Source organism: Atractosteus spatula, chromosome 3 (genome assembly GCF_055471065.1).
Source record: "Atractosteus spatula isolate fAtrSpa1 chromosome 3, fAtrSpa1.hap1, whole genome shotgun sequence".
Taxonomy (NCBI): domain Eukaryota; kingdom Metazoa; phylum Chordata; class Actinopteri; order Semionotiformes; family Lepisosteidae; genus Atractosteus; species Atractosteus spatula.
This window is the reverse complement of record NC_142708.1, coordinates 73090753-73117864: the sequence shown is the minus strand read 5'-3', so window position 1 is coordinate 73117864 and position 27112 is coordinate 73090753. Positions and strand designations below refer to the sequence as shown.

At 42.3% G+C, this 27112-nt stretch overlaps 1 protein-coding gene across 1 annotated transcript in view; it reads left to right on the top strand.

Moving 5' to 3' along the window:
• Positions 1-26544, top strand: part of LOC148838712 (leucine-rich repeat and fibronectin type III domain-containing protein 1-like protein) — an 84829-nt gene extending 58285 nt beyond the window's left edge. Inside the window, exons 2-5 of the mRNA XM_088910330.1 lie at positions 14447-15811; positions 20701-21265; positions 24790-24843; positions 25428-26544. Of these exons, the coding sequence (XP_088766456.1) occupies positions 14457-15811; positions 20701-21202 (1857 nt within the window). The 5' untranslated portion in view covers positions 14447-14456 and the 3' untranslated portion in view covers positions 21203-21265; positions 24790-24843; positions 25428-26544. The remainder of the gene's footprint in view (positions 1-14446; positions 15812-20700; positions 21266-24789; positions 24844-25427) is intronic.
• Positions 26545-27112: the final 568 nt, after the last annotated feature.

Below are 27112 nucleotides of genomic sequence, written 5' to 3'. Positions count from 1 at the left end.
GAAAACCAGCTCACGCTGCAGCATGGATACAAATCGAATACCCAGTCCAGTGTGGATAAAAGGACAGACAGACAGGACTGACAGATATTTACATTCATTAAGAGGGCTTTTATATTTTCTGGTAAATTGTTTTGCGTACAGTATATGTGTATGTGAATATGTACAGTATTATTGCATATGGGAAAGTTTGTTAAAAAAATATGCTTGAAGCTGACTATGAAATCTTTCTGACTTCCTCTTTCAACTGTCCTTCACAAAAAGCTGCCGCTGCCCTAAATAATCAATGAGTCAAGTGCTGCTGGGTGAGGGAGAGATTTCAGCAAGGAGAGTTCTAAGCACATAAACCAGCATCTGGTTCAGATGTTTGAACAACACTACATCAGTGTCGGATGTGAATGAGCATGAACACAGTGTACATATTTAAAACACTGTGCAGTATAAATAGACACCATGTTGACTTATGTCAGTGTGACCAATGTTAACAGTATGTGTCCTGTTGAAAGTGAATATTAATGGCGTTTCTGGGATCTTGAGTCCCCTAAGTCATGTATGATGTTCTTTGCTTCTCATATAGACACAACCATCTGTTAAATAGCCTCACTCTCAATGTCTACAGAATGAAATGAGTGAATTACTGCAGAGCTCTCAGATTCTTGAATTATCAGTCCAGTGTTCACTTGGAAAATAACAAAAGGCACAAAAGGTAAAATGCTAGTTCAAACAGTGGTCCTGGATATTGTTCGCCTTTATTGCAAGAATCCCATAAATGCAGGCTTGCCTTTGAAAGAACTGCCTCCTCTCTTTTGTCCTAAATGCTCTAAGAGGAGATGCCTCGAGGAATGAAATAAAATGTTTTTCTTTGCACAAAGAGCAGTGGGTGTATCTGCCATATTGGTTGAAGCAAACTTTCAAAACGAGGTGGTTGCGTGAAGGCTAGGCTTCTACAAAGAACAGGATGAATGGGCTCTCGAAAATGAACCATCTTACCCTCTGATGTTCTGCCAATCTCTTAACGCCAGTGTCCTGGCTAAATTCCATTCAGGGCTTGCACAATCTGGCCTAGCTAAAGCTCACCCTTAATTCATTTGGTGAAGCCATTTTCTGTCTCTCCCCCTGATCTGCTGTGTACTGTTCCTGCTGACACAAAGGCTATGACACATCTAAGGTGGGTACTGCATCCAGGTCTGGATGAGTGGGACTCTCTCCTCCTATATGTGAAGTGCATGCAGGTCCCTTGGGATAAAAAGCACTACATAAATACAAAAAGTGCTATTCTAGACTGCATACAGGTAGACATTGTGAAAACAACCCCCACCCCCCATCAGCTAACATTATTAAGGCCCTTGATCTGAATTTGTCTCAATAGGCTTGGTGACTGTTATGGATGGGCAATTCAGAAAATCATTAAATCCAGACTTGTCATCATTACTGTTTTCGTGTTTATTTACATGTTTGTTTAAAGAAGAAAATTAATTTGCTAGGCAGGTAATTAAATGCATGAGGTGCTTGGTAACATAACACTGTGTAAGCCCAGTATTGTGACTTTGAAAGGCACTTTTTTGTATTATTGTAGATTTTGGAGTAAATAGGATTGCGTTTTCCCAGTCAATGTTCTGCAGTTTTCACTGCTAAGAGTTTTGTAATTCATTCTTTTGTTGTCAATAAACCTTTTTGGTTTGTTTTGTTCTAAGGTCACAGCTAAGAGATGAACCTTTCCATTAATAATGAGAAGAGACAATGTAGCCCATCATAGCATCATTCTGCTCCACTCAAAGTGATTCTGAAGTAGTTCCTGTGACAGGAGGTTATTTTTTTTAGTTGCAGATAGAGATAAAGGGTGTTTGCAGAAGTGTGAGAATGAGGGGTTAATGGTTCTGAACATTGCTAACATGTCTCTCAGGCAATTTGCCCAACAGCATAGTTTTGGTCGTGGTATCCTTGAAATCTGAGTCCTTTCTTTTGCAGATGTTTAGCTCTAAATCAGGATCATCGTGACCTGACGCATCAATACCATGTATTAGCAAGACAGATAACAAGTACCCTTCTTTTCTGAAACATGTTCAGTCTTCATCACAGTGTTAAAGCCCAATTCACAACAGAATATCTCATTTGATATGGGATGAACTGAGCCTAATATGTGTTTTACAACACTTCTGTACAATTACTACCTCTTTCCAACCTCAGCTCTTAATCCAGAATTGTTTTTCTTTTTAACACTTTCTACAAATGGATTGATTCCAATCTCATTTGCAAACCATTTCCAGATCTGAGGTTTCTGCAATGATCAATAAAGCGCTGAAGTCCTGAGGTATAAATTAAGAAGGTCAATTATCTATTTAGGAAACATTGCACCACTTTTTTTTTTTTTTTTTTGCTGATACACAGAAAAAAGATTTGGAAGGAAAAATGAAACGTTCAACAACAATTTAATTTGGAGCCTGGCCCAATTTTCTTTGTTTGTCAAAAAAATAACAAATTGCTTTAAATATCCAATTGTGAGTGGAAGTAAAAACCTTTAATGTTTCAACATTAATGGATTGCCCCATTTGTATACTGCAGCTTACTGACTGCAAACTGCTGTGTGCTTTATAGAATCCAAAAACACAAAGGAGCAACACCCTCAGTCCAGCACAATTCTTTAATCCAACATGACTGTGCAATGTGTAATTGAACCCCATTACATGTCCACTCAGGCCTTGAAAACGTTATTAGTCTCATTACAGCGGGGCTACACAGTTATTGCTATCACTGATCTATTCAAAAGAAATAAAATTCATTCTCAGATATAATTATGAAATTCTAATGTGTCACTACTCCATTATGTTTCAAGACAACAATGGTGGTGCCGTTTTTCTTTAATTCTCCAAAACCGACGATGAAACATGAGCTTATATAGCAAGAGAATAATGTGCAAAGCAGCATTTGGATCAATTCGCCTGCCACGTTCAAAGCCAGGGGGGGAAAAAAAATGAAAAAAAGATTGTTCCTTTGCAGGCTTCCAACACCTCAAAAAGGAAAATTAATTTGCTGTATCCCATCTGCTGTATGATAGAGCCAAAGTACTGTGACATTATAACCCGCATCGCTTCAGGGTGAGCAAGAGAAAAGAGCAAGCTGGGAATTGGCCTTCTGGCTAGCATCTGAACACTGCCATGCAGAACTGAAGATCACAGCATCAACTACAAAAACTCGAGCATCCAAGTTATTGTCTTTCCTTCCACAGTAGACAGAACAGGGAGTTCTCACAGCCCTATGGGAGAATTCTACGTGCGTAGCTACAAACGGGTAACACTCCAGCGCTTTCGACCATCACTAGATGGCAATATGATGGACGACAGCCCTAAGATTACAAACAGTTTTTTAGTCTTCGTTTTGTCAGAAGGCAAATATAGGAACAGGAGATATGGACCCAATGCGAGGCAGTAGGTGGAATGTCTCCGAGATGATTCCGTACAATTCCACAAGTACCAAAACCCAAACGTGTAGCAAAGCCAAAATCTAGGAGTCGAGTTAGGGATTCTAGAGCCGGGTGTGCGAGTATTTCCGGAAGGTAACCATATCCAAACAGGAAGCGAATCCGTGGTCCGGGAGCAGAGCTAGGGAAAACTAGAGCCGAGAGAGACGAGGAAGGTTTCAAAGGGAAAAGGCCAAAAGGACGTTTACTGGTGAGCTCCGTGAGACAACCTCGATAGTGAGTGGGGACAGGAGTGGAGTGGGAGGGGACAAATAGAGTAGGGTGTGTGGAATGGAAATCGATTAATTAGTATGTAAGCGTTTGCAGGGAGAGGTGCTCGTGAGAGTGTGGTAATTGTATGCGTGCAGTTTGTGACAAGTTTTAGGATTAGATTAAATTAAGCTTCTTTCCTTAACTGACCCATACAGTTCCCATGAGAACTTTACAGGTAATGGGGACTCCCCTCCACCACCACCAGTGTGTAGCCCCCACCTGGATGATGTGACGGCAGCCATAGTGCACCAGTCCTCTCCCCACACACCAGCTCTCAGTGGGGAGGAGAGCAGAGTGAGGAAGCCAGTTCAGAGAGGGGGATTATTAGGAGGATATGATTGGTAAAGATCAATGGGAAATTTGGAGGGAAAATGTGAAAAAGGGCCATGGAGGACATTTGGCCTAGACACTGAGGTTACACCCCTACTCTATTCAAGAAACACCCTGGGATTTTTAAAGATCATGGAGAGGTACAACCTCGGTTTTACATCTCATCCAAAGGATGATGCTTTTTTTACTGTATAGTGTCCATGTCACTCTACTAGGGTATTAGGACCCACACAGACCGCAGGATGAGCGCCTCCTACTGGTCCCACTAACACCTTTTCCAGCTACAACCTTAGCTTTCCCATCTAGGTACTGGCCAGGCTCACACCTGCTGAGTCCTAGTGGGCTGCTAATTGTGGGTTGCAGCATGATACAACTGCTGCATTTGGAAAGCATATTTTTTAATAGTGAGAACACCTTGGCAAATGTACTTAAGAAAGAGAGAAATCTAACAAGATTGATTTAGATATCTACAATAACTAGGGGAATGTCCTGAGGTTGGTCAATACCTCAGGTGCTGCACACAATCCCCCCTACCCTTCTCCTTGAGATTTTCCCAGCATCCGATCAAAATCCAGCGAACACAAAGCACAGCCCATTCATCGCTGCTCTCCAAGGAAAGAGAACACAGACGATGACTTTGAAATGCTCGAATCCAGAATCCCAAGGAGCTCCACCTGGGACCCATCACTGAAGACGACTGCTGTCCATTAGTCAGGGAGTCCTTTGCTGACTCCCGGGGGTGATGAGCAGGAAGCATAACTTCTTGCTGCAGTGACACCATTTTCAACGGCAGGAGATTAACGTGAAGTAAATATACAGTAAACAGCTGAGACTTAAAAAGAAAGGTAGTTATGATGATGATGATGATGATGATGTACAATCGCATGCAGCAACATTAGAAGGAATGACAAGTCATTTAGCTGCTGAGGCACAGCAGCTGTGGGGCAGTACAAACTTGACTTCTTCTCACATTCTCTTGCTATTTTTAGCCGACAGTATTAGTCATTAGTTATTGCTTGGAATGAGTTTCTAAAAGGTTGCCTCATGTTAAGTGCAACAGAGAGCTGATGTTATTTCCATATAGATAGGGAGGGGGGGGTGAGTTTGTCAGAACCTGGCACTAACTGACATGTCTGGGAGTAGAAGGATTCCTCTACAAAATGTCTTAATTCATTACGCTTCGAGCCAAGAGCCATGCATTGAGCGGAGCAAATTTTGTCATGATTATTTTGCTCCTTTTATTTTTTTGGTTGCCCTTCTCCAGCTGCACCATGTCAAATAAGAGTTCCTTGAGATGAGCTGAATTCAAGTCACATCCGCGCACGCCTGTATATCATTATTACGGTGAGCTGCCCTGTTCCTTCTGAGATTCTGTCATCAGAATCCCAATGGGGTCAGAATCCGAAGCAATAAGATAGCAGCAAAGTTATTTCATTTCCCTGCTGCTGTTCCTCAGCCCCAGTTACTTGAAGCCACACACAGCCACACACACACACACACACACACACACACACACAACCTGGTGTTTGGAGGTGGGTTTTGGATGCACAAAAAAAAATTTGTAAATATTGTATTCAATTGATATTCCTTTGGCTCAAATTTCAGGTTCATTCGGCTAAAGGCATCCAGGGCATAAATCCCAGGGCAGCAATCTATTTTTTAAAGTTCAGGGTCAATTTTTTTGTGTATTGTGTCTCACTTGGCCAAAAAAACAGTGAAATCTGTAACAACTGGCAATTCCAATGTTTAAAAAAAGATTTCCTGGAGCGACGGTGACGTTTTTGAAGCAGAACTCTAGGTTTAAAGAATGCAAAATTATAACTCTGTGCTAACCCAGACCAAATACATTTCTTTTGTTGTTTCTTTCTGTTGTTTCAGTCCAGCTGTAGAACATACTGTGGTTTCAGATGCACATTTCCACTTGCTAAACAACGCTGCAAGTCCTGTCACTATTTCAATTATTTTGAACAGACCTTCAATTTCGGGATAAAAGGAAAAACCTTACATTACAAACCTAGATCTGATTTTATTTGCCTTCAGTGTCTATTTGAGGTTCTGCTCCTTTAGGTGTTACAACACTGCAGGCAGTTAATTTAGAATTTTAAACATTTAATTAGCAAGCCTGGTGCAGAAGGTAAAAGAACAAACAGACATGACACCGATCGGTCTAGAAAGGTTTACTCTCCGGTCTGCTGTGAAGAATTAAGAAAATTAACTTGCCTTCTAGCTGACTGGTTCGTGCACTGATGTAGAATAGTCACGCACAGCAAGCAGGCACCACTGCACACTGCTGTGCGCACATTTTTCAAAATGCCAGTAACACAGTGAGAGTAAAACACTGACACCTACATTACAAACACACGGATATTGCTTTTCCAACATCAGAAAATGATTGATGAGCACTCATGCGGTGCAAATATTAGAAAATAAATATTGCAGTTCAGCACCTTTCCAAGCACTAAGTAATTGTAATACTTAAGGCTTTTTTAAAAAAAGGTTGAGCCATTTTGCATTAGGCGGGCTGTTTTTCAGGGGGATAATGTAGCAGGAGCAAAGCATACCCCCATCCACAATTTCTCACAGTCTTTGTGCATTGTAGACACTGAGTGGGCGGAATTGCCTTAGATCACAGCTCAGAGAAAAGAAGGAATCTCAGAGTTTGTTTGTTTCAGCGGTTCACCATCAGTGTCAAAGAGAACTCAATATAAATCCGTAATACAGTACAGTAATACAGTAATCCTAAGTACAGAAGTGTGTACCCCAAAACACGATGGGCATGCCCCTCATCCACACTAGCAGTATAAAATATCAGTTTTCTTACTGTCTACGTAAGGCCAAGTTTACCAGATACTGCTGTCTTTGGGTGCACTCAGCTTTGTGCTTGGAGATACGTGCTTAAATGTATTACTTTCCTTGTCAACCCTTCTAAATGTTCATGCTCATGTGCTATGAAAAGCAGAGAAAAGTGTCAAAAAGACCAGTGAAATCTAAGTATAAACAGAGCTCAGATGAGGCCCGGGCCATTTCACATTGTGAGGCCCCGTCACTGTTTGGGAAGAGGGGTAAAAAATATTTCAATGTAAAGAATGGCATGATGGGAAGATTAAGGCAGCCATTTTGAAACTCCTAAAGAATGGTAAATTCTGCACTGAAAGGGAGACGTTTTTTCACAGGCGTGGACTTTAGTCCAGAATCACAGTTTGTGGTAAAAGTTCCACATTCGACTCCAGTCGAGAAACAAAGCCAGAGGGTTGAAGTGGGGAACCATGCACCCTTGGCTGAGATGAGGCCCCCCTGTGAGGTGAGGCCCAGGCCAAATGGCCCCGCTGGCCCCCCTCTCGTAGGGCCTGAGCAGAAACCTGCTAATATATGGCACAAATTCACTGAAAAACATGGCACATTGAAGTGAATACACAGGCTAGACATGGTACAATCAATTAAAACAAAACTAAAACTGGAGTTTTACTACATCAAATGGTCTGAATGTCTATCATGTTCTTATAATGTACCTTGAAAGTTGTGCCAAAGCACCATGTGCCACACTAGTCTATTATTACCCTCTGAACTCCCTGAGCAAAATCCAGAGGGAACCTATGACTTACCTGACTGACCTGACAAAACAAAAACAAACCTAGAGACACAGAGTGGTTAACGAAATAAAACGAATCCATTTTTTTTCTTGGAGTTCTTTTTGGGTCTCATGTCAGAAGAGATGTTGATGATGATCCTGTGTTGAACCCTCTTGTTAGGAAAGTGCAGACAGGAGGAGGGAGCTGGTAAATGGACAAAGAAGAGTCTCTGTCTCCACTAATGCAGAGAGAGGCAGCTAAGTTCTAAAGCTGGCGTGTGATAGCAGTGCCCTTCAACACCCCTCATCCTTCCTCCTCCTCGCCTCTCAGAAGAGAGTGAAGAAAGGCTTTCTGGCTTGCAGGTGTGCAGGCTCCAGTAATTGTAAATCAAGCAGAGAAGGAAATTGTTTTGGGCTCAGTGCGTGTACAGCATGTGTGTGTGTCCGCGTTTCGGTTTATTGTTTTCTGTGTGGGTGGAGCAGTAATGTACTCACTGGAGATGGTGTGGAGGATAAGAGGCAGACAGAAATTACACTGTCGGGTCTGCGCCACCTCCCTGTCTGTTCTCACTGGAGCTGGCATGATGGAGTCGGGCTACACCCCCGAGCCAGGCAGCAAACTGTGATGTGTCTTGGCACCTAAAGGAATATTTCCCTCAGGTGTTTAGTATGGGGGAAAGCACAACAGGTTAAGGAAAAAACATTAAATAATATTAGTGTAGAAGAGGTTGAAGTGATAAAGGAACTAGAGGTACCTAGAAAACAGAACCCAGTGGGATCTACTTAAGGAAACAAGACATTACTTAGAGACTATTAGTAAAACTCCATCAGCAGAAACTCAAACAGGGGTAATACCCATTGACTGGAAAACTGATTATGCTGCACCAATCCACAAGACGGGCAAGAAAACTGAACCAAGTAATTATTGATCAATAAGGCGTGCTTCCATCACATGAAAAGCTATGGAATTAAACAGGAATTAACTCACATGGATTTAGAAAAGGCAGGTCTTGTTGAACTCGCTTGTTGGAGTTTTTTTGAACAAGCCACAGTAGTAATGGATAGAAACAGAGCACACGATCTGGTGTGTTACGCTTTTCAGCAGGCAAATCACACAAATGCCAGCAATTCTCATTCAATTAAATCAGTACAACACAGCGACGAAAAGGTCTGGTTTGCTGTTACTTTACAACCTCACAAGAATCAGACTTTAGGTCAGTGTATAGAATTGGAGCTTATGTCTCCTCTAATTTCAAAATATCAAAACAAGAGCATTATTTATGAATATAAAACATGTTAAAGAAAATCGCAGCTTTTTACCCACGTGTACACAAACTTTGATCACCTGCTTGACAGAATCCCTAGAATGTGATTGCCATTTTTTAATTTCCCTGCCTAAGCTTAATGACTAAAGCAAGTCAAAACAAAAAAAAAGAAGACATTTCAGTACTTCATGAAAAATGCTTTAAGTATTAGATTACTCTACTTCATTTACATATTGTATACATGCCTGATCAAAACAACACTAATGCACCGAGCTGGAGGTACCACCCCTGACCAGAATGCAATTAAGGGGAAGGATTTAAGAGCTATAAGGCAGGGGAGTTTCAGTCTGCTGTTGTGTTTATGCAGGGGGGGAAGAGAAGCTGCAGTCTGATGCCGAGACCCTATTAATATACAGCGTACTTGTGCCCTGGGCTGTCTGCGCTCCGATACTGCTGTGAATTGCAGATCCCAGCGCACACATCTGGAGAAGCGCTCTGCAATAACGAGACGCAACGATAAAGCTGTAGCGGCGGGAGTCGAGCTGACACGAGGCACGGCTTATTGTCAGGCGAGCCTAGTACTCTGTCAGCGCTTATTTAGTTTGGGTTAATTGAAACCGAGCGAGAGGGGAGTCGGAGTGAGGGGGAGTCTGTCCAGGAGAAGGCGAAAGGGGACTGAGAAACAAGGTCACGACAGGACATAATCACAGCTGTCAAACTCGTTAACTGCTTTGATGCCGAAAATTTACGGAAGTTACTGAATCTTGAAAAGTTTTTACACTTCATTTGTTCATCTTATTAAATCCCTCCAAGAGCACGCATGCATTTCCATAAATTATCTATAGGGCTGCAAGAGAAGAGTTGGCTGCAGTGGGTTGTTTTTTTTTTCTGAAATCATCTGAACCTGAAAAAGTAATAACGAAATGATTCCCTGCACAATCGTACCTCCGTCTTGACGGGGACGCGTGTTTATTACTTTGTCAAGTACATGTCTACATTTTAAGAGATTTTCCCGGATTTTTGTCAGCACTGTTGACAGATTTAAACAATTTCCCCCCGTGGGGCTCTTTGCAGAAAATAACAGTAACTGTAATCAAATAATGGATCGGCTGTACTTGCTAGATTTCACACACCGACGTTGCAGCAATTTTCACAGGCCCAGTTGATTTTGTTTAATGTAAGGGACAATTACACAAGTACTTATTTTTCAGCACTTGCAAGCATTTAAAAAATTCCAGCTTTTGAACTAATGAGGTGGTTTCAAAAGACTGCAAGATTACAAGTGCTCACTTTTATATTTTCACTTATATTTAAGACCATAAACCAAACCCTACAACTTCACAAAGGACAAGCACAAAATAAATATGTAATACTGTACTTTACAGTAACAAAGGCAGCAAAAATATCTGTTCTCTTTTTTCTAGTTACAAGATAGGGTGACCTGGCCCTTCAATCAGGCAGTATGATCATCTTCAGGAATGTTTCTTGATTTTTAAAGTTGTATAGTTTTGTCATGTTTAATTTTTTTCCTGTTGTGCAAAATGCCTTAATGAAATTCCTCCTCTGTGGCTGAATTCATTAATTTTACACTGACTTCAAAATCTGATTGTTCAAACTCCAGCTGAATACACTTCACAGGAGCCACGAGCCAACCCAAACTCTTTAATATGCATTACTTGTCAAATTGAATAGACGCGTAACCGTACCTGCAGGCAACACAAATAGGACGAGCCGCGCGACTGTGTCAGGTGATCTCTGGCATGGAGGAATATGGGGAGAGCAACAGACTGGGACGGAGTGATAGCACGATTCAAAAGCCCACCGCAACCTGGCGAAAGTGTTCTTTGAGCAGGCTCAACCAGCAAGGCGAAAGGCTTTGTCTCGCCAGCAGGTGTGTGACATGGCTTCACCTGCCGGGGGAGACAGTGTGAGAAAGGAAGAGGCTACAGCGACACAGAAACAAGGCGAGACAACCTTTTCGCGAGGACTACACAAACCGCAGTTCAGCTCCATGGATCAGTGACAGTCCCCACCCATCCTTCACAGCAACCACACACAGAGCATATCATCGAGCAGGAGTCCCGCTGATTTGGGCAGTCAGTGTGAAGTGTGCGCGTGCGTGCATGGACTAAGAATTGTGAAGGACACAATGCTACACAATATTCCTGCTAAACCCTGTTATAATGAGGCTGCTGTGAGGAAATCTGCTGGTATCAATGGTCTTGTTTTTGGGGGGGGAAGACATTGAAAATGTGTAAGACTCAGAAAAACTCACCTAACTGGGCCCAGGGGACGTTTTAAATCACAGGGAGCAAATGTTTTACTGGTTACGTGATGCACATCCAGTATTTTCCACATACTTGCAGGAAAATTAAAATAAAAAAGCTGGATGTCTGGATTCCCGCTGCAGCTTGCTTCTGGCTCAGCTCTGGAGGCACGCTGGCGGACAGAAACGTCTGCAGTACATAACAAGAAAGACTTTTCTTTCAGACTGAGTTAGGTGACACAAAATGTCAGGAGAATTTGCTTCTCAAATAGCTGTTCTTTTAGCAGTTAGCTGTTCCAGCTTCGGTGGTGAGCAACTAATTCTTTCACTTTAATGACAGTCCCCAAAACCAGCACAATAGACTTACAGCCAGAATCCAAAGGGAAATGCAGGACTCTGTTCAATTGCCACAATACCGGACTTCATTAGAAATGGGCTGATTCATACAGCTGTAGATTGCTCCACAACCAACACACAGTTCTTTCCTTTCTTACTCTTCAGCATGGAATTAAACCTCTTCTGGTCCCTTGGCAGCTCCCTGCTCTAATCTCTGCACAGTGCATATACAGTACTGATGTATTTTGCACTTTAGTGTTCCGAGTTGATAAATTATGATGCCATGAATGCCTCTTAATGTCTCCAGCGCCATACCACTTGAGAAAGGCATTGGATTGATCCAGATATGCTAACAAATAGGAGCTTAGGTGGAATGAAAACCTGCTGCATTAATATTGTACCACTGAATAAGAATAAGTAGTTTCCACTTCCTGAAATGGACCGGTGGAGTGATGACATTGTAATGCATTACAATATGAATCATGATAATCAACTGTACAACATTACAGCAAGACTAAACGAAAGTGCTTGTACTAATGCTGTTTCAGTCAAAGCCAAGATTTGTTTGCTAGCAGTGCCCACCCACACAGGCCAAGCAGTCCATCCCATTGGCTCCCTCCTGAAATGTGAAATGAACAAGTTTCCTCCTAACTTGAAAGCCAGCAGTGGGCTGTCAAGTTTCAGACCGGCCAACAGCTGCCGGTTTTCCAATACGCTTAAACAACACGCTACTACATCCTTGGAAACACATTCATTACACTGGCCACCGCTTAATAACAATCCTGAATCCCTGAAGAGGGAAACACTTTACAGATTGTGTAATTTTAGGGAAAAAGTTATGGACCAGACAGTACTTTAAGATTTGTCAGGCTGTCGGTCTTTGTTTGGTAGCACGTTCTTTGCTAAAACATGCATCGCTCGCATATTTACAGATAACCCAATCGACTGCCCTCCAAAAACAGCTTCCCATACCCAGACTCTCTCTTATTCTGCCTCCTCGCTCACTCACACACAGTTTTTAGTTCCTTTGGATGGATTCCCTGGTCTTGGACTCTGCCTCCCATCTTGGATCCCCCCTTTGGATATACCCTTGGATTGTTCGCCTTGGATTCACTCCCCCAGGACACCTGCACTCCTCATCTCCAGACCCTTCTCCTGCATGACTATTTTCCCTATTGTATCCTCACAATTCCGGATCGTGTCGTCCCCATAGGGCCCGGAAAGAACTGATCGTGACACTTTCAGAAGCTCTTTTGCAGTATATGCTGCACAACGTGCCTAATCTAATACTTCACAGTGCATCTGCAGTCGACACCTGAAATCACTGTGTGGGTTTTAGATCTTTAAATTCTGCTTATTAGACTAACGCAGGTACCACTCTTTAACTGGCATGTCAATTTTTAAAACGTCAGAACCGCGACTCACTGTGCTTCAACTGGCCTGTTCCTTCATTACCCTTATCACCACTTCAATATTTAATCAATTAATTAGTGTCATTTGTATCATTTTATTCATCTACTGTTAATGTGATCTGTGTATTCTGCCTTATCGGTCAAATTAGCAATTCATTTAAGATAAAGCTAAATAAATTGAATTTCTATCGAAAATTGGATGTCTCTTTCTTCCTCATTTGGTTATAGGGTTTTTAAGCAAACTTGCTAAGTTGAAACAAATTGCAATTAAAAAAAACACACAAAGCATGCCATCAAGTTTGTAATCAAAGAAAACAAAAAGGAAGTACAGCTTTAGTACAGCTACTTACTAGCATAATCCTAGCAAGCAATGGTCCTATATTTGATACTTGCAATTTAAAGAAAAAACAAAACATTTATCAAACCCCAATTTTCCCTGTGGACAAAATGCCACTGAATTCATTTGCTACAGTTTGGGCAGATTGCCCAGAGTGAAAATAATGGCATATATATTTACTATATGTAGTATTGTAAACCTTAATCTGTATAATTAATTTGGAAATCCCCCGCTAACCTTTACTCACCATTACTGTATTAACATTGTGTTTCTTTTGTTCACCATCATGAAATGGCACTCTGTAGTTTGAGAAACTAAATACCATTCATACACAAATCTGTCACATTAAGACAAGCATATCTGCTGCTAATAATACAAAGTGATACGATTCCATTGTGTTTTGGAGGGTTGCTTATTTGATAATAATGTGCGCTGCACAGCACTTATTTAGCACAATTAAAATGGCAGGTGTATGAGTGTCTGAAGGTATTCTTAAGAGACCACACTAATTAGACTATATGCCTTCCTGTTTTGGTATCACAGCTGTGCTGACAACTTTGAGAAGTCCAAATATTGTTTCTCCAGGTTTGACCTTATGTGCTGTTCTTCTGCATATTGGTTCATTACAATAAGATCCACAGTCATCCCAGTCACCGTAATGTGGGTTGAGATCTGCTACAGTTCACAGTATGTATGGACATATAAGAGAGAGGGTGTGTGATAAATTATGAGCTTGGACTCTCTCCTTCCTCCTTTCATTTGTTTGAGAATACTGCCTTCTCCTGGACTCCAGCTGTAATAGCACTACAATGACAGTGTGTGCCAAGATTTTGATTTTACTGCTTTTGTCAAATAAGTGAGTTTTCCTTTCTTAAAAAATGTACTGTTCTCTATGATGACAAAAATGGCAAAAAATAGCAGTAATTATGAGGCATTTTATTTTTATTATCATAAGTAGCTTTGTCTAGAGAAGGTAGTATGCACCATGTTATTGCTCATGTCACAGCATTCAGTACAAGACTAGTGTGAAGTCCTTGCTTGCAGGCAGTACCAGTGACCATTATTCTGAAACAGAGAGGCAAGCAGGCTCTGGCTTGGAAGCATAACATACACAATGTGACAGATCCCAAAGCCACAGTCTTAAGAGATTTTTTTTCTTACTCTCTGTATTGCTTTCTCACCACATGTCCTCTCTGTTTGTCCAGGAAGCTAGCAATGGAGAGACTGCTCATCTGCTTGGTCATGCTCAGCGCCCCAGCCTCTGCCATGCTCTGCCCAAAGAGATGCATGTGTCAGAACCTCATGCCTTCCTACACTGTGCTCTGTGCCAAGACTGGGCTCCTCTTCGTGCCACCCACCATCGACAAGAGGACAGCCGAGCTGCGGCTAATGGACAATTTCATCACCACTCTGAGGAGAAAGGACTTTGCCAACATGACCAGCCTCATCCACCTGACCCTTTCCAGGAACACCATTAGCCAAATAATCCCCTACACCTTCTCTGACCTCCAGGAACTACACGCGTTGCACCTGGACAGCAACCGCTTGACCACCCTCAATGATAGCCACTTCCAAGGACTCATCAACCTGCGCCACTTGATCCTCAGCAACAACCAGTTACAGTCCATTGCCGAGGGCTCTTTTGAGGATTTCCTGGAGACCCTGGAAGACTTGGATCTGTCCTATAACAACCTGGTGGACATTCCCTGGGATACCATCAGCAGGCTGGTCAGTGTCAACACCCTCAGCCTGGATCACAACCTCATTGAGTTCGTCCCCGAGGGGATCTTCTCCAACCTCCACAAGCTGGCCCGCTTGGACATGACCTCCAACAAGCTCAAGAAGATTCCTCCCGATCCCCTCTTCCTCAGGATTCCCGTTTACGCCAAAACAAAGGGATCCCCCCTGTCTGCTCTGGTGCTCAGCTTCGGGGGAAATCCTTTGCACTGCAACTGCGAGCTGGTGTGGCTCCGGAGGCTGACCAGGGAAGACGACCTGGAGACTTGCGCCTCGCCGCAGGAGCTGATGGGGAAATACTTCTGGACCATCAAGGAGGAGGAGTTCATCTGCGAACCACCCATGATAACCAGGCACACCTCCAAGATGTTTGTCATGGAAGGCCAGGAGGTGAGCCTGAGGTGCAAATCCATTGGGGACCCAGAGCCGACCATTCACTGGGTCAGTCCCGAAGGCAAGCTGATTGCCAACACCACCAGGACCACCTGCTACGAGAACGGCACCCTGGACATCCTCACCACCACCATCAAGGACTCCGGCATCTTCACCTGCATTGCCTCCAACGCGGCCGGAGAGTCCACTGCCCCCGTGGAGCTCATCGTCAACCCTTTTCCCTATTTCAACCCCAAAATCGAACCCGAGCCGGGACCCTCAGACTTCCCCACATCCATTAAATCCAATGTGACCAACTCCAGGCAGGACCAGAGGGTCATGGTGACCGAGGTGACGTCTTCGTCAGCCACCATCAAGTGGAACCCCCAGAACCACATTCCAGGGATACGGATGTATCAGATTCAGTACAATAGCTCCCTAGACCGAATCCTGATCTACAGGTGAGACAGCTCTTCATTGTTTGGACGGAAGTGAACAGATGAACAAAGATTGACTGGAGAGCATTGGTGCACTAAGTTTGCTGTGCATGCACTGTCGGGTTACAGCAACCACGTGACACTAGAGAGGTTCTGATTACAACAAAAAAGTAACACTGACGAAAAGTCAATAAGTTGTTCCATTTCCTCCCAAGAAGTACTAATTAGTCAAAACAAACTCATAACTTTTGCTTCTCATTCCTTTTTAACTTTTCCCCAAGTACACATCCTTCATTTGAACACTGAATAATTCTAATGCAGAGTTTTTAGCAGTTTTAGTGAGACTGTAAACTCTAATACTATGTCCTAGACAGAGGCCTCAAGCACTGCTGCAGGGAGAGAAATGCACTCTGTTGTTTTGCAGGTGAAAAGTTTGGAATAAATAAGTGAGTATACTACAGACTGACAAGGTATTCTTAGTCCAACCAGTATGTTACTAGAATTCAGAGATCATCTGTATTCACGTTACCCCCAGACGGTCAAAAACATCAAACACTTGAGTCATCTTTGGTATGTGTTGCCTTTCAGTCAAAATTCAAGGGCTCTTTTTCAATTCCCTTTGCTTAAGCAGGCATACAGCTTTTCAGTGTCGTGGGTTACCATAACAATTTGATCCTGCTATAGCCTCTGCTATGAGTTTAATGTAGAGGAGAAAAGGGCCAGCATCACTTTCATTACTGTCATTATTCATACTGACACGATATTACAGAACAAATGCACGCTCACTGTAATACCTCAGATCTATTCTGGGACCAAATGTTCACTAACGTGTAGGAAGATAGGAAGAACATAAAAAAGATTACAAAAGAGAGGAATTCACTCCTGCACTTTTTATCAGACGTGAATTGATGATGTGAGCCATTTCTCGAAAGATTCAAAGAGACTAATCTTCAACAGCATGGCAGGGTATTTGTTTTTTCCAGACATCTGCTACCCTTTTTGTAAAGAAATGTCTCATTTATTCAGTCTTAAATGCATTTCCTCATAACAACTGTCCTCCCAGCCTTCGCTTTGATTATCGATCCTAAAGTTAAGAAGAGGGTTGACTTTAGGCTCACATCTCAGGACTGTGAAGATTAGCATCAGGTCGGCTTATAATTGTGTCTATTCAAGACTGATGACCGCTTGAGTATGAGTTCTTATTGTATCCTTGTGTGATCATACCAGCGGTTTACAATAAATGAATAATGAATTAATAATCATGGTACCTCAGGCAGGCAGTACGATGGAATGCCTGTTAACTCAACTTCTGTTGTTTTCTTTATCATCACGTGCTCCAGGTTACCTCCCAACTTTTAAAGACATGTTGTCTAGGTTAATTGGAGTCTCTGTGTACTTGGATGTGTGTGTCTTTCGATGGACCAGTATGCCAACTAAGGTGGCCCTCACCAGGAATGAGCAGCTTCCTAAGAATAGTTGGATGGCAGCTCAGACAAAGCAAATACCAGGCTAAACAAACTGTATTGAAGATCGGTCTCAGTGTACTAATCCTAAGATATACAGAAATATAAAAAACTGCAGTAAACATTGTTAAATAAGACAGAAATTGAATCGCAAAGATGAATACATCTGTTTAATTTGACTTTTCTTCTTACACCAGACAAAAGAACATACACACCCAAAAATACAGGGAATGAACATTTATCTAAACACAAACCCAAAGATCGTTAAAATCCTATCGTAAAAGAAACAGAAACACACATTTCTTCAACCACAGCAGTTTTTCTTTCCCTCCACACACAGACGTTATACAGAAATGTTTAAAAATACCCTTCAGGTTACACAGCTCCACCTGGGATCTGGAAAAAGACCTTGTATTTTTGTATTTTTCAGCGAGGGGGTGGACTGCAGGCAGTTGAATACATCACATGAAGTTATGCTTGAGCATTTCAGATTAGGCAGATCTCTCCTCCTCTCTGTGATTCGGACATTTTTGAAAGCAGTTAATTAACTTGCTGCAAAAGTAGTCAACTTGTCCACTTTTTCATTCTGGGGGAGCTGTAGAATTGATCTCAACACAATATAAAGCTTGCGACCTGTTGTACTGATTGCATTCGGTAAATAAAAAACCCTACTTTCAGAAAACAGAAAAAAAGGTACTTATCCATCTTTCAATTAAAGACAATAAGAAATAGTACTGTTGCAATTCTACACCACTACAGACTGTAATAATATAATTATCCTCCAGCTTATCCCCAAGGACAATCTAAAACAGCCACTTAAGAAATCTAATTTCCTTTAATTATGCTAAAAGGAGTACACAAAAGTCAAAGGGATTCGTTTGAGGAAATTAATGCAATCAAAACTGTGCTTCATAATCAATTAAAAATATATACAATCCTTAGAGGCTGTTGGATACCAGAAAAGGCCACTGCTGTTTATTTTTGTTGTTAGAGAAGCTTGGAGAGGAAAGCTTGGGGCTGACAGATATACCCAAACCAGCCTACATCTTTCTTTTGCTCACAGTGAGCAGCAAATTAATTAGCTCTTTGCCTCTATGTTCCAAGCTACCCATTGGTGACAAGCTGGCGAGCGGTAGTAATTATGCCCCTGCCACTAACTCTGCTAGACAGCTGGATGGCTGATTGCAAAAAGTTCCTTGACACCATGTGACAGCCTCCACAGTGCAGCAACACTGATCTGAAGAGCTGCCACACTCAGGGTCGAGGCGAAACGTGTCAGACCCCTGCACTCCTCTACAAGCATGCCTTCATTAAGTTATTTTTTGGTTCAATCTTAAAATGCTGTTAATAGGGGGTTCAATAGAAGCCGACCCTGGAGCTGCACTGCAGTCCAAAAGCTTTCTGCAGCGCTAGCTGGAATATGATCAATCTTGCCCACAGCTAATTGATTAACTGATTGATCAAACCAGCCATAGGCCATGTCAGATGCTGCATCTTTGAGATTGTTCTCTTCCACTCATGTCAGTCTTAACCTAGTGGCTGCAGGGAGGCGTCACAGAAAAGTTCACATAGGGATCTACTGCCATGAAAATATGCAGCCCGCCAAAAAGGCAGGATCTGTGCCATCAGCTATATTTACACTGTCACCAGACGAAGGACTGCTGAGCTGGCACTTACTTGCTGAGGAAGAGTTTGAAGAGCACAAAAAAAATCAATCATTGCTCACAGGGAAGGCTGTGAAAAGGTAGGGCCACTCATCGAAGTGTACTGAAAACCAGGTCTGTGGCCAGCTATCATACAGTGACCCACAGTGAAAAGTTTACACCAGCAAAGTTCAATGTTCAAGTTCAATTTCACTCAACGTGGGTGATAATGTTCCTTCTTATTGCTAACATGTTCGGTCTGAGGTACCCAGACACAGGAGAGGAAGAAAACTCTCCGGCAAAATGTATTCACTGCGGGAGATCTCAAGCAAAAGACGGATTTCTTATTGTGAAGTCTGTGCAAACACATTCCACCACTAAATAGATGTGCCTTCTCATGAGGCTTCCATTGAACAGACAGTGGAGGGGAGAAATGACAGCTGTCAGATACTATATTGGTTCTTTGTTCACATGAAAGTGAAACCGGCTAAAATCTTTGAAGAATAAAGAATGGTACATTAACCCCTATTTCTCTTTTCTTGTTTTTAGACCATGGTCCAACTTGGATCATAATTTTCATGTTCTTGAATACTTTGCCAAATATTGAGGAGTCTGCCTACTGAGATTTCTGATTCTGCCTGTTTTCTATAACTGCCTTGCCATTTACTTTCAAAGTGTTGATAAATAAGGCAGCCTTAACTTGAACTTCAGGGACCAGAAAAGCAAACAGGGAAAACAACTGCTGTAGGCTGCAGAAAGCATATCAACAGTTCACGTGCCAAGTCCCCTGGGAAAAATGCATCAAACACAGCACACAGCACACAGCACACAGCCTCAGGTGGATGTTTTGTGAGGATCAAGCCAGAAGAGCATCCCACTATGTACAAGGATCAGCAAGTCAGGCTAAAACCCTGAATGAGCAAACAAAGCAAGTTTTCAGGCAATGAATCATGCATTCCTTCACCTGCTTAATAATCCAAAAGAAAACTCCTCCTGCTGGTCACTTATGAAAGTTCACCACAGTAAACTTGCTCCACATTGTTTTCTCAAGGTTTTAACCCACACATTTAGTTTGCTTCGGCACCGTTAGCCATGGTTTGCATCAAGATTTACCATGTATTTCCCATGCTTTCACTGTGTTTAACTGAACATTACTCTGTTTTTACCTTAACGGCTTCTTAGACTACAGCTTCTTTGTGTGTTCTAACCATGCCGCTCCTAATATTCCAAAGTCTGCTTTGCTTTTCTCAAGTCCAGAAGCTCTGGGCATTCGCCACAGATCCTAGATCCACATCTGTATGCAGCCAAAGCACCTGGCATAAAAACAGTATGGGTGATTTCCCACCAGCTCAGAGCTGCTTTTTCTTGCAAGAATCTATTTTTGTCTATTTTTATTTAATTATAATCTATTTTTATCACCTTATGATCTGTATCCAGGGTGGACCAACCTGGGCCTCAGAGAGCCACAGCAGCATGTTTTGGGGTCGCTCTTATATCATCAGTTTTTAAGCATTTGGATCTGTTTCATTTCTGCCCATTCAAGCCCTACTAAGTACTGTAGATGATGTGAAATGAAAATACCACCATCCTGCCCTTCTCAGGGAGCACAGATGGACAATCCTGACGTAACTGAATCATTTGACTTCCTCAATTGATCAAAGCTCACTTGCACCAGGTTCTTACAAACTGATGATAGAAGAGGGATCATAACACCTGCTGGAAACCCAGGACCAGGTTGGGTGACCTCCAATCTGGAGAAAGTGTAAACTTGGGTATTGACTGACCGTTGCCTTGTTCTTTTGCTCAGAATGATCCCTGCCACCAGCAATCTGTTCCTGCTCAGCGACCTGGCCTCCTCGCGGGACTACGATCTGTGCGTGCTGGCCGTGTACGACGACGGGATCACCTCCCTGACCGCCACCAAGCTGGTTGGCTGCGTGGCCTTCACCACTGAGAAGGAGTACAGGCAGTGCCGCTCCATCCATGACCAGTTCCTGGGTGGCACCATGATCATCATCATTGGGGGCATCATTGTGGCCTCTGTGCTGGTCTTTATCTTCATCCTGCTCATGAAGTACAAGGTGTACAACAACCACTACAAGCAGAAGCAGGCCAAGGTCAGCAACGTCTGCTCCCAGACCAATGGCAGCCATGGGGGAGGGTCCTCCTCTTCCTCGGGCAAACTGGCGGAGAAATATGACGTTCAGACTCAGGAGAGCTACAGCGGCACCCTCAAAGGCACCACGGTGGTGGACTTGAACCCCAATTACGGGAAAGCAGTTACCGAGGACGACGATGTATCGCAATAACACAAGGAGATCCGTTGGTGCTCAGTTTCCTGCTGCCTTACGAAGGATTATCGGGTGTCCAAGGTGAGGTCTGTGCTGACGCAAGACTTTCAAAAGACCGAGAGCCAAGCTCACATGCTGACCTGTAAATGAAAGAGATCAGAGTGGGAATCGGTTTTGCATCCTTCACAAGGGACAGCTCCCACGGAAGAAACAAGCAACAGCCCTGTTTCAATGCTCCATGAGTCTTGTAACATGAGACCAAGGGAATGGTCCCAGGACACAATCTCTGTGTGATTTAGTTATTCAAATCTGCCAAGCGATTGAAATAGTAATATAATATTAGGTGATTTTCCATCAGATCAAAATAATTCAGATTCTGCTAGGTTGCTCCCCTGGGAGAGATGATTCGCCCTGCACTGACAAAGCACAGCTGCTGTGATTCATCCCAGAGGTGTCTCTTAAGTCTTTTAACATTGATTTGCCTGAAAAATTTTGGCATCCTGCTCTGGGCTCTTCAAGCACTATAAAAGGGTGGATTATATAAATAATGATAAATGAAGGCATAATCAGTCATTCTACTGAATTCTAAAAATTCTCTTTTTTTTTCTTTAAATATGAGTCATGTCAAGCCTGAAGTGAATACTGCCGTTCCAAAGCTATTCCACCAAAGCAAGAGCTATTCTGCTCTGCAATAACATTTTTTAAAGCATCAGGCATAAGAAGAGCTCCTCTCTACTTGGGATATCTAAAAATAAAAAAGTTTTTAAAAAATCCAGCAACTGTTCCTCAGTTAATGTATCCAAAACCACTTCAGTCCTTTCAACAGGTTCATCTTGCAGTGTGACCAACAGTGATGCAGGTACATAAGATACTGTTTCTGTTTCCTAATAGAAATGAAACTCAGGCTTGCTCCATAAATTCATGAATCTTGTGATTTCACTTTTTTAAAAGGTAATAATTTCCCTATTGTTCAAAGGGAGTGGAACTGCTGTAATGGGAAGTCAAAAAAGATAACTATAAAAGATAAAAAGCTATTTAATTCTAAAGCTATTTGCCATATTGCCCTGCAACTCACAGCTGGCAGTGCATTGAAGCTCAGTAAGTGTGAGCTTGGGCAGTACCTGGATGGGAGGCCTCCTGGGAAACACTAAGGTTGCTGCTGGAAGAGGTGTTAGTGGGGCCAGCAGGGGGTGCTCACCCTGCAGTCTATGTAGGTCCTGATGCTCCAGTACTGTAAAAAGGTGCTGTCTTTTGGATTAGATGTAAAATCAAGGTCCTCACTGCACTCATTAAAAATCCCAGGGCCTTTTTCAAAAAGAGTAAGAGTGTTACCCCAGCATCCTGACCAAGTTTCCCCCTGACCTTTACCAGTCACGGCCTCCTAATAATCCCCATCTCTGAGTTGGCCCCATCACTCTGCTCTCCTCCCCACTGAGAGCTGGTGTGTGGGGAGAGTACTGGCGCACCCTGGCTGCCGTCTCATCATCCAGGTGGGGCTGCACACTGGTGGTGGTGGAGGGGGGTCCCTATTACCTGTAAAGCGCTTTGAGTGGAGTGTCCAGAAAAGCACTATAGAAGTCTAAGCAATTATTATTAATTATTAATTATTAATTATATAGCACCTTTCCCGCTAAAAGCAGCTCAAAGAGCTTGAGTAAGAGAAATAAATGAAACATAGCAGGATAGGGTCGATTCAGGGGAATGGGGGAGGCATGAACAATCACTCTTAAGTGGTCATCCTTTGCACTCTGCCCTTTGCAGTTCAGGAACTGTCCTGCACCATGCATGCAATGCAAAAGATTCAGCAATAGAGGTCCTGCACTGGTGACACAGCAGCCAGCATGGTCTCATTAATACTGCACTTAGAGCAAGTGTTGTTTATTGTTCCTAGCTCCTGCCACAGCTGGTCAAAACGTCTGTATCCACCAGGATACATTACCCATCTTGCCTGGCTACAGTACTGCACTCACTTTGCTGCCTTAGGTGGTGTGGACAGTGCAGATCTCGTTACATTTAGCACTGAGTTTCTTAAAGCAAGGGGTGTCACACATGACATATCCTTTGTGACAGTGGGGGGAAAAAAAACCTTTCCAAAAGATTACTATGACACATGAGAGAAAGTCGCAGATCTGAAAAGCAAATTCGCAAGTGCGAAAGAAAGGGGAAACAGAAAAGACTAGAACAAGGTGAGAGAATACATTAAATCAGTGCTTTCTCAAACTCCTGCATTCTGCTGAATCAATCAGTTGAGATACAGCATCAAATTCAGTAAGTGCATAATTGTCAGAAAGGAGTGATGTTATGATTAGTTTAAGTACTTATTATTGCAAATCATCCAAATGCAGGATCAAACCTCTATCTTCCATCCATTCATTTTCTAACCACTTCTTCCAGTACATGGTTGTTTGGGAGCCTGAGTCTATCCCAGCAAGCAATGGGCTAAGACAACGTACACACTAGACGGGACACCAGTCCATCCCAAGGCAGACACACACACCGAAACTTAATCTTCCCTTTTATGAATTAGTTAATTACAGAGTTACTTAAGTGTATGTCATTGTTGAAGCTGACTTAAGTTCATAACAGTTGCAGAACTGTTAAAATAATGTGGAAGTTATATAGGGTAGAGTGGTACAAAAAGAGTTTTAAGTGCAACACGCTGCAAAAGTTGACAAGGATACTGTATATATTGTGGCAGCATTATAGTTCCTTATTATAATTTCGTATAGTGCTTTTAACAGCAATCAATTCAAAGTGCTTTACAAAACTTACAAAGCAAAATGCACACAATGAAACTGAAGAAAGCCAATGTAGATCCAGAAGATAAACCAATCACAAAAGGAGCGTCTGAAAAGGGTTTCAGGCTGCTAAATTTAAAAGAACCCAGTGCTGGCCCAGATGAGCGAGGCTCATATGCAGAGAAGTAATCATGTAACTTCGCCATACAGGACAGCCAAGCCAAGCAGCACCTTGAATGTGAGCACTAAATATTTGAACATCACCTCGAAACGTGACTATGACACAATAAGGGCTCCTAGGCAAGCATGATATCATCTCTTTCCCCCAAACCAGACAGGATTCAAGATCCTGAATTCTGAGCATATTTTAACTAGATTTGCAGTAAAAACCCTTTACAAGCAACGGCTGCACAGTAATCAATCGTCAAGCAAAAGAGGATTGGTAGACAAGTTGGTTTTTCAGCTACAGACACAGACAACACAGGACACAGCCTGGCCATTTTTCTCACATCGAAAAACAATGTCTTGACGAACTTCTGCACACAAAGGTCAAAAGTTAAACCAGGAAAATTCTTCATCAGGCCCATTAATTGACAAGGTTCCTGCTCTGGCACTTATGTTACTAAACTCCTCCCAACTGTACAAGACCCCAGTCTTATCATGAATAAGATGCATCAAAATGAAAACTGTATCAGCCCAGCCTTTATATGAAAACTGAAACTGCTATCTGGAGTTTAGTATTTAAGCTGCCTAGAAAAGGTAATGCAGACCAAGCATTTTTAGCATTCAGAATTCGATTGTGTGGTTGGTGCTCACTTTGATATCAGGGCTGAAGGCCTTTGTGTTTTGTCTGTTTGTTTCTTTCAGATCCTCATGCAACTCAGCCAAGTTGACTGAGCTCACAGAAGTGAAGATGAAGCGGTAGGTGTGAATATAGAGTGTGGTGGAATGCACTTGTGTTACTAAAATATTGGGATCATGCACACTACCCGCTATAAAGTATTAGAAAAAAAATCACAGAAATAATACTTCGGAGAGTGGGGCTCTGTTCTTGAGTGGTCTGTAACAGCACTTGCCATTTACAGTTAACAGTGTCCAGCTAAATATTATTCTAAACTCTAATGGAATAGGAGTTTGGCTAAAACTTCACCAGCATTGATTATTCTATTGCCTGGACTAAACTCTAGAGAACTGCATCTCAATTGTCATGCAATTGTGTAGATTTAACAAAAGAATTGTAACAGAGTGAATAGCAGCCAAAAGTAGGTTCAGGTATTGATCCGCCTAGCAACCACAAATTAGAAACAAATGGGTTGATTTTCTTTGGTTAGACATCTAACGAAATAGGACTCCTAATTAAATGCTGGTATCTAGTATTATGGTGGGCAAGTTGTAACTGGCACGTGGATCGAAGTTTTGAATTAATTCCAGCCTTCGTGTTTTTGAGACCTATTTAATCTGATGACATCCAACAAGTTAAAGAACAAATGTTTGTCTGTCCCCAGGTGAGAGTCCTGGAAAGGATAAAGAAGATTGCAGGATGAGAATAAAAGTTTCTTCCGGACCTCTGGGTTAGAGACAGCGGCTGTCTTACCCCACACACCCCTGCCTTCTGCTCTCATGCAACTCCTCCACCCGTACAGGTGTGGCAACCCAACACATCACCAATGTTCTGGTGACTGCCAATCTTTTCCACTGCATTCCAAACACAAGCAGCAAAAAATAAAGAAAATCTTCCCACCTTCAGGAATACACCTCCTTCTCATCTCTCTGTCCGCGCTGAGGAAGACTTGCAGATGGAATACGGTATAGTTTGGATGCTGGTCTGCGGTGGCCTGACAGGAGTCTTTCTGTTGTCAAGCCATTATGCAAAGGCTACAAACTGAATGCCAAGCCAATAACAGCTAAGAGCTGTGGATCAGGATAACTAACTTGGCCCAGAAAAGGATCTAAAATCTACTTGTGAATCTCATTCAAGTGCACATGCACTGAAGAGGCTCTGGAAGTGAATTTAGGGCACTTTATATGGTTTGATTGTTTTTTGTCAAGGTCGCTATCACACAAACAGAAGAAAGGAGTAATAAAGGTTTCTGTGGGGCAAACGGTTTTGAGCAGCTCCACCCCAGACTTATAAATGTGGAACATGGCTGAAGTTTCATCTGAAGTGCGGCTGTTGAAAAAAAAAAAGTCCCACAGCTCTGTTTAACAACCAACCAACAAAGACTTTTTTTTGTAAAAATGAACAATTGGACCCAAGCACTTTGTGAAACAAGCAGAAATGTACATACAGGGGCACCGGACTGCAGCATTAAATTGTGTTGCTTGTTCTCACTTTGAATTGTCAGTCCGACCCTTTTACAAGAAGCCACAGATGCAAATGTAACAAAAAACATAATTTTCTACATACTGACAGGCAACCAGATACAATAAGGACAGAAGACAGTGACATTTTTTTTAAGACATTGACTGTGTAAGTATGTGGATGTGAATTACACCTTTGACCATTTCTGATTTGGTATCTGTATTTTTTCTTTCAATTATAAAACAATAACAATCTCAGATTGAATTTTATGCTTTCATAGGTATAAGATGTGGATTTATATAGAATAAAATATTTTTCTATAGCCGAGTTGTTACAAGCCTGTTTTGCTTTGATGTCAAGATCAGGAATAGAAGGTGACAGACACGCTCGGGTGTATTTTAGGTCTTCACACTTGCACTGTCTGCAAACTAAGCAGCCACGCATTTGAGATCAGGACTTGCTGGAGTTGCTTTATCTACAGTGTAGAGTAAAAATCCACTGGAGACCTTTTTGCTGAGCAGAAGAGGAGTTTATTGTATATTTGGCCAAAGGGAAGCACCCTCCTTGCGATTAGGAAGATGGTTCCAACTAGAAAAGTTACAGCTGACCTTTTATACACTTGCCTGATAAGGAATACAAAGAGCTTAAGTCTCAAAAAAGAAATTCCTTCAGTCTTAATTAATTTCTATTGGTTAAGCAAACTTCTGCGTAAATCCGAAGACGTCTACGTAACTAAGCTATATCAGTGTTTTCTTCAAGCAGGTAGTTATAATTGGCCTTCTACGCAATATAATTCTTTGGATTTCTTAAAACAAGCATTCTTTGTGTTTGCAGGCCCCTAGTCTTATCAGCAGCAGATACTGAAATGGTGCAGCTGGCAGTTTTGCT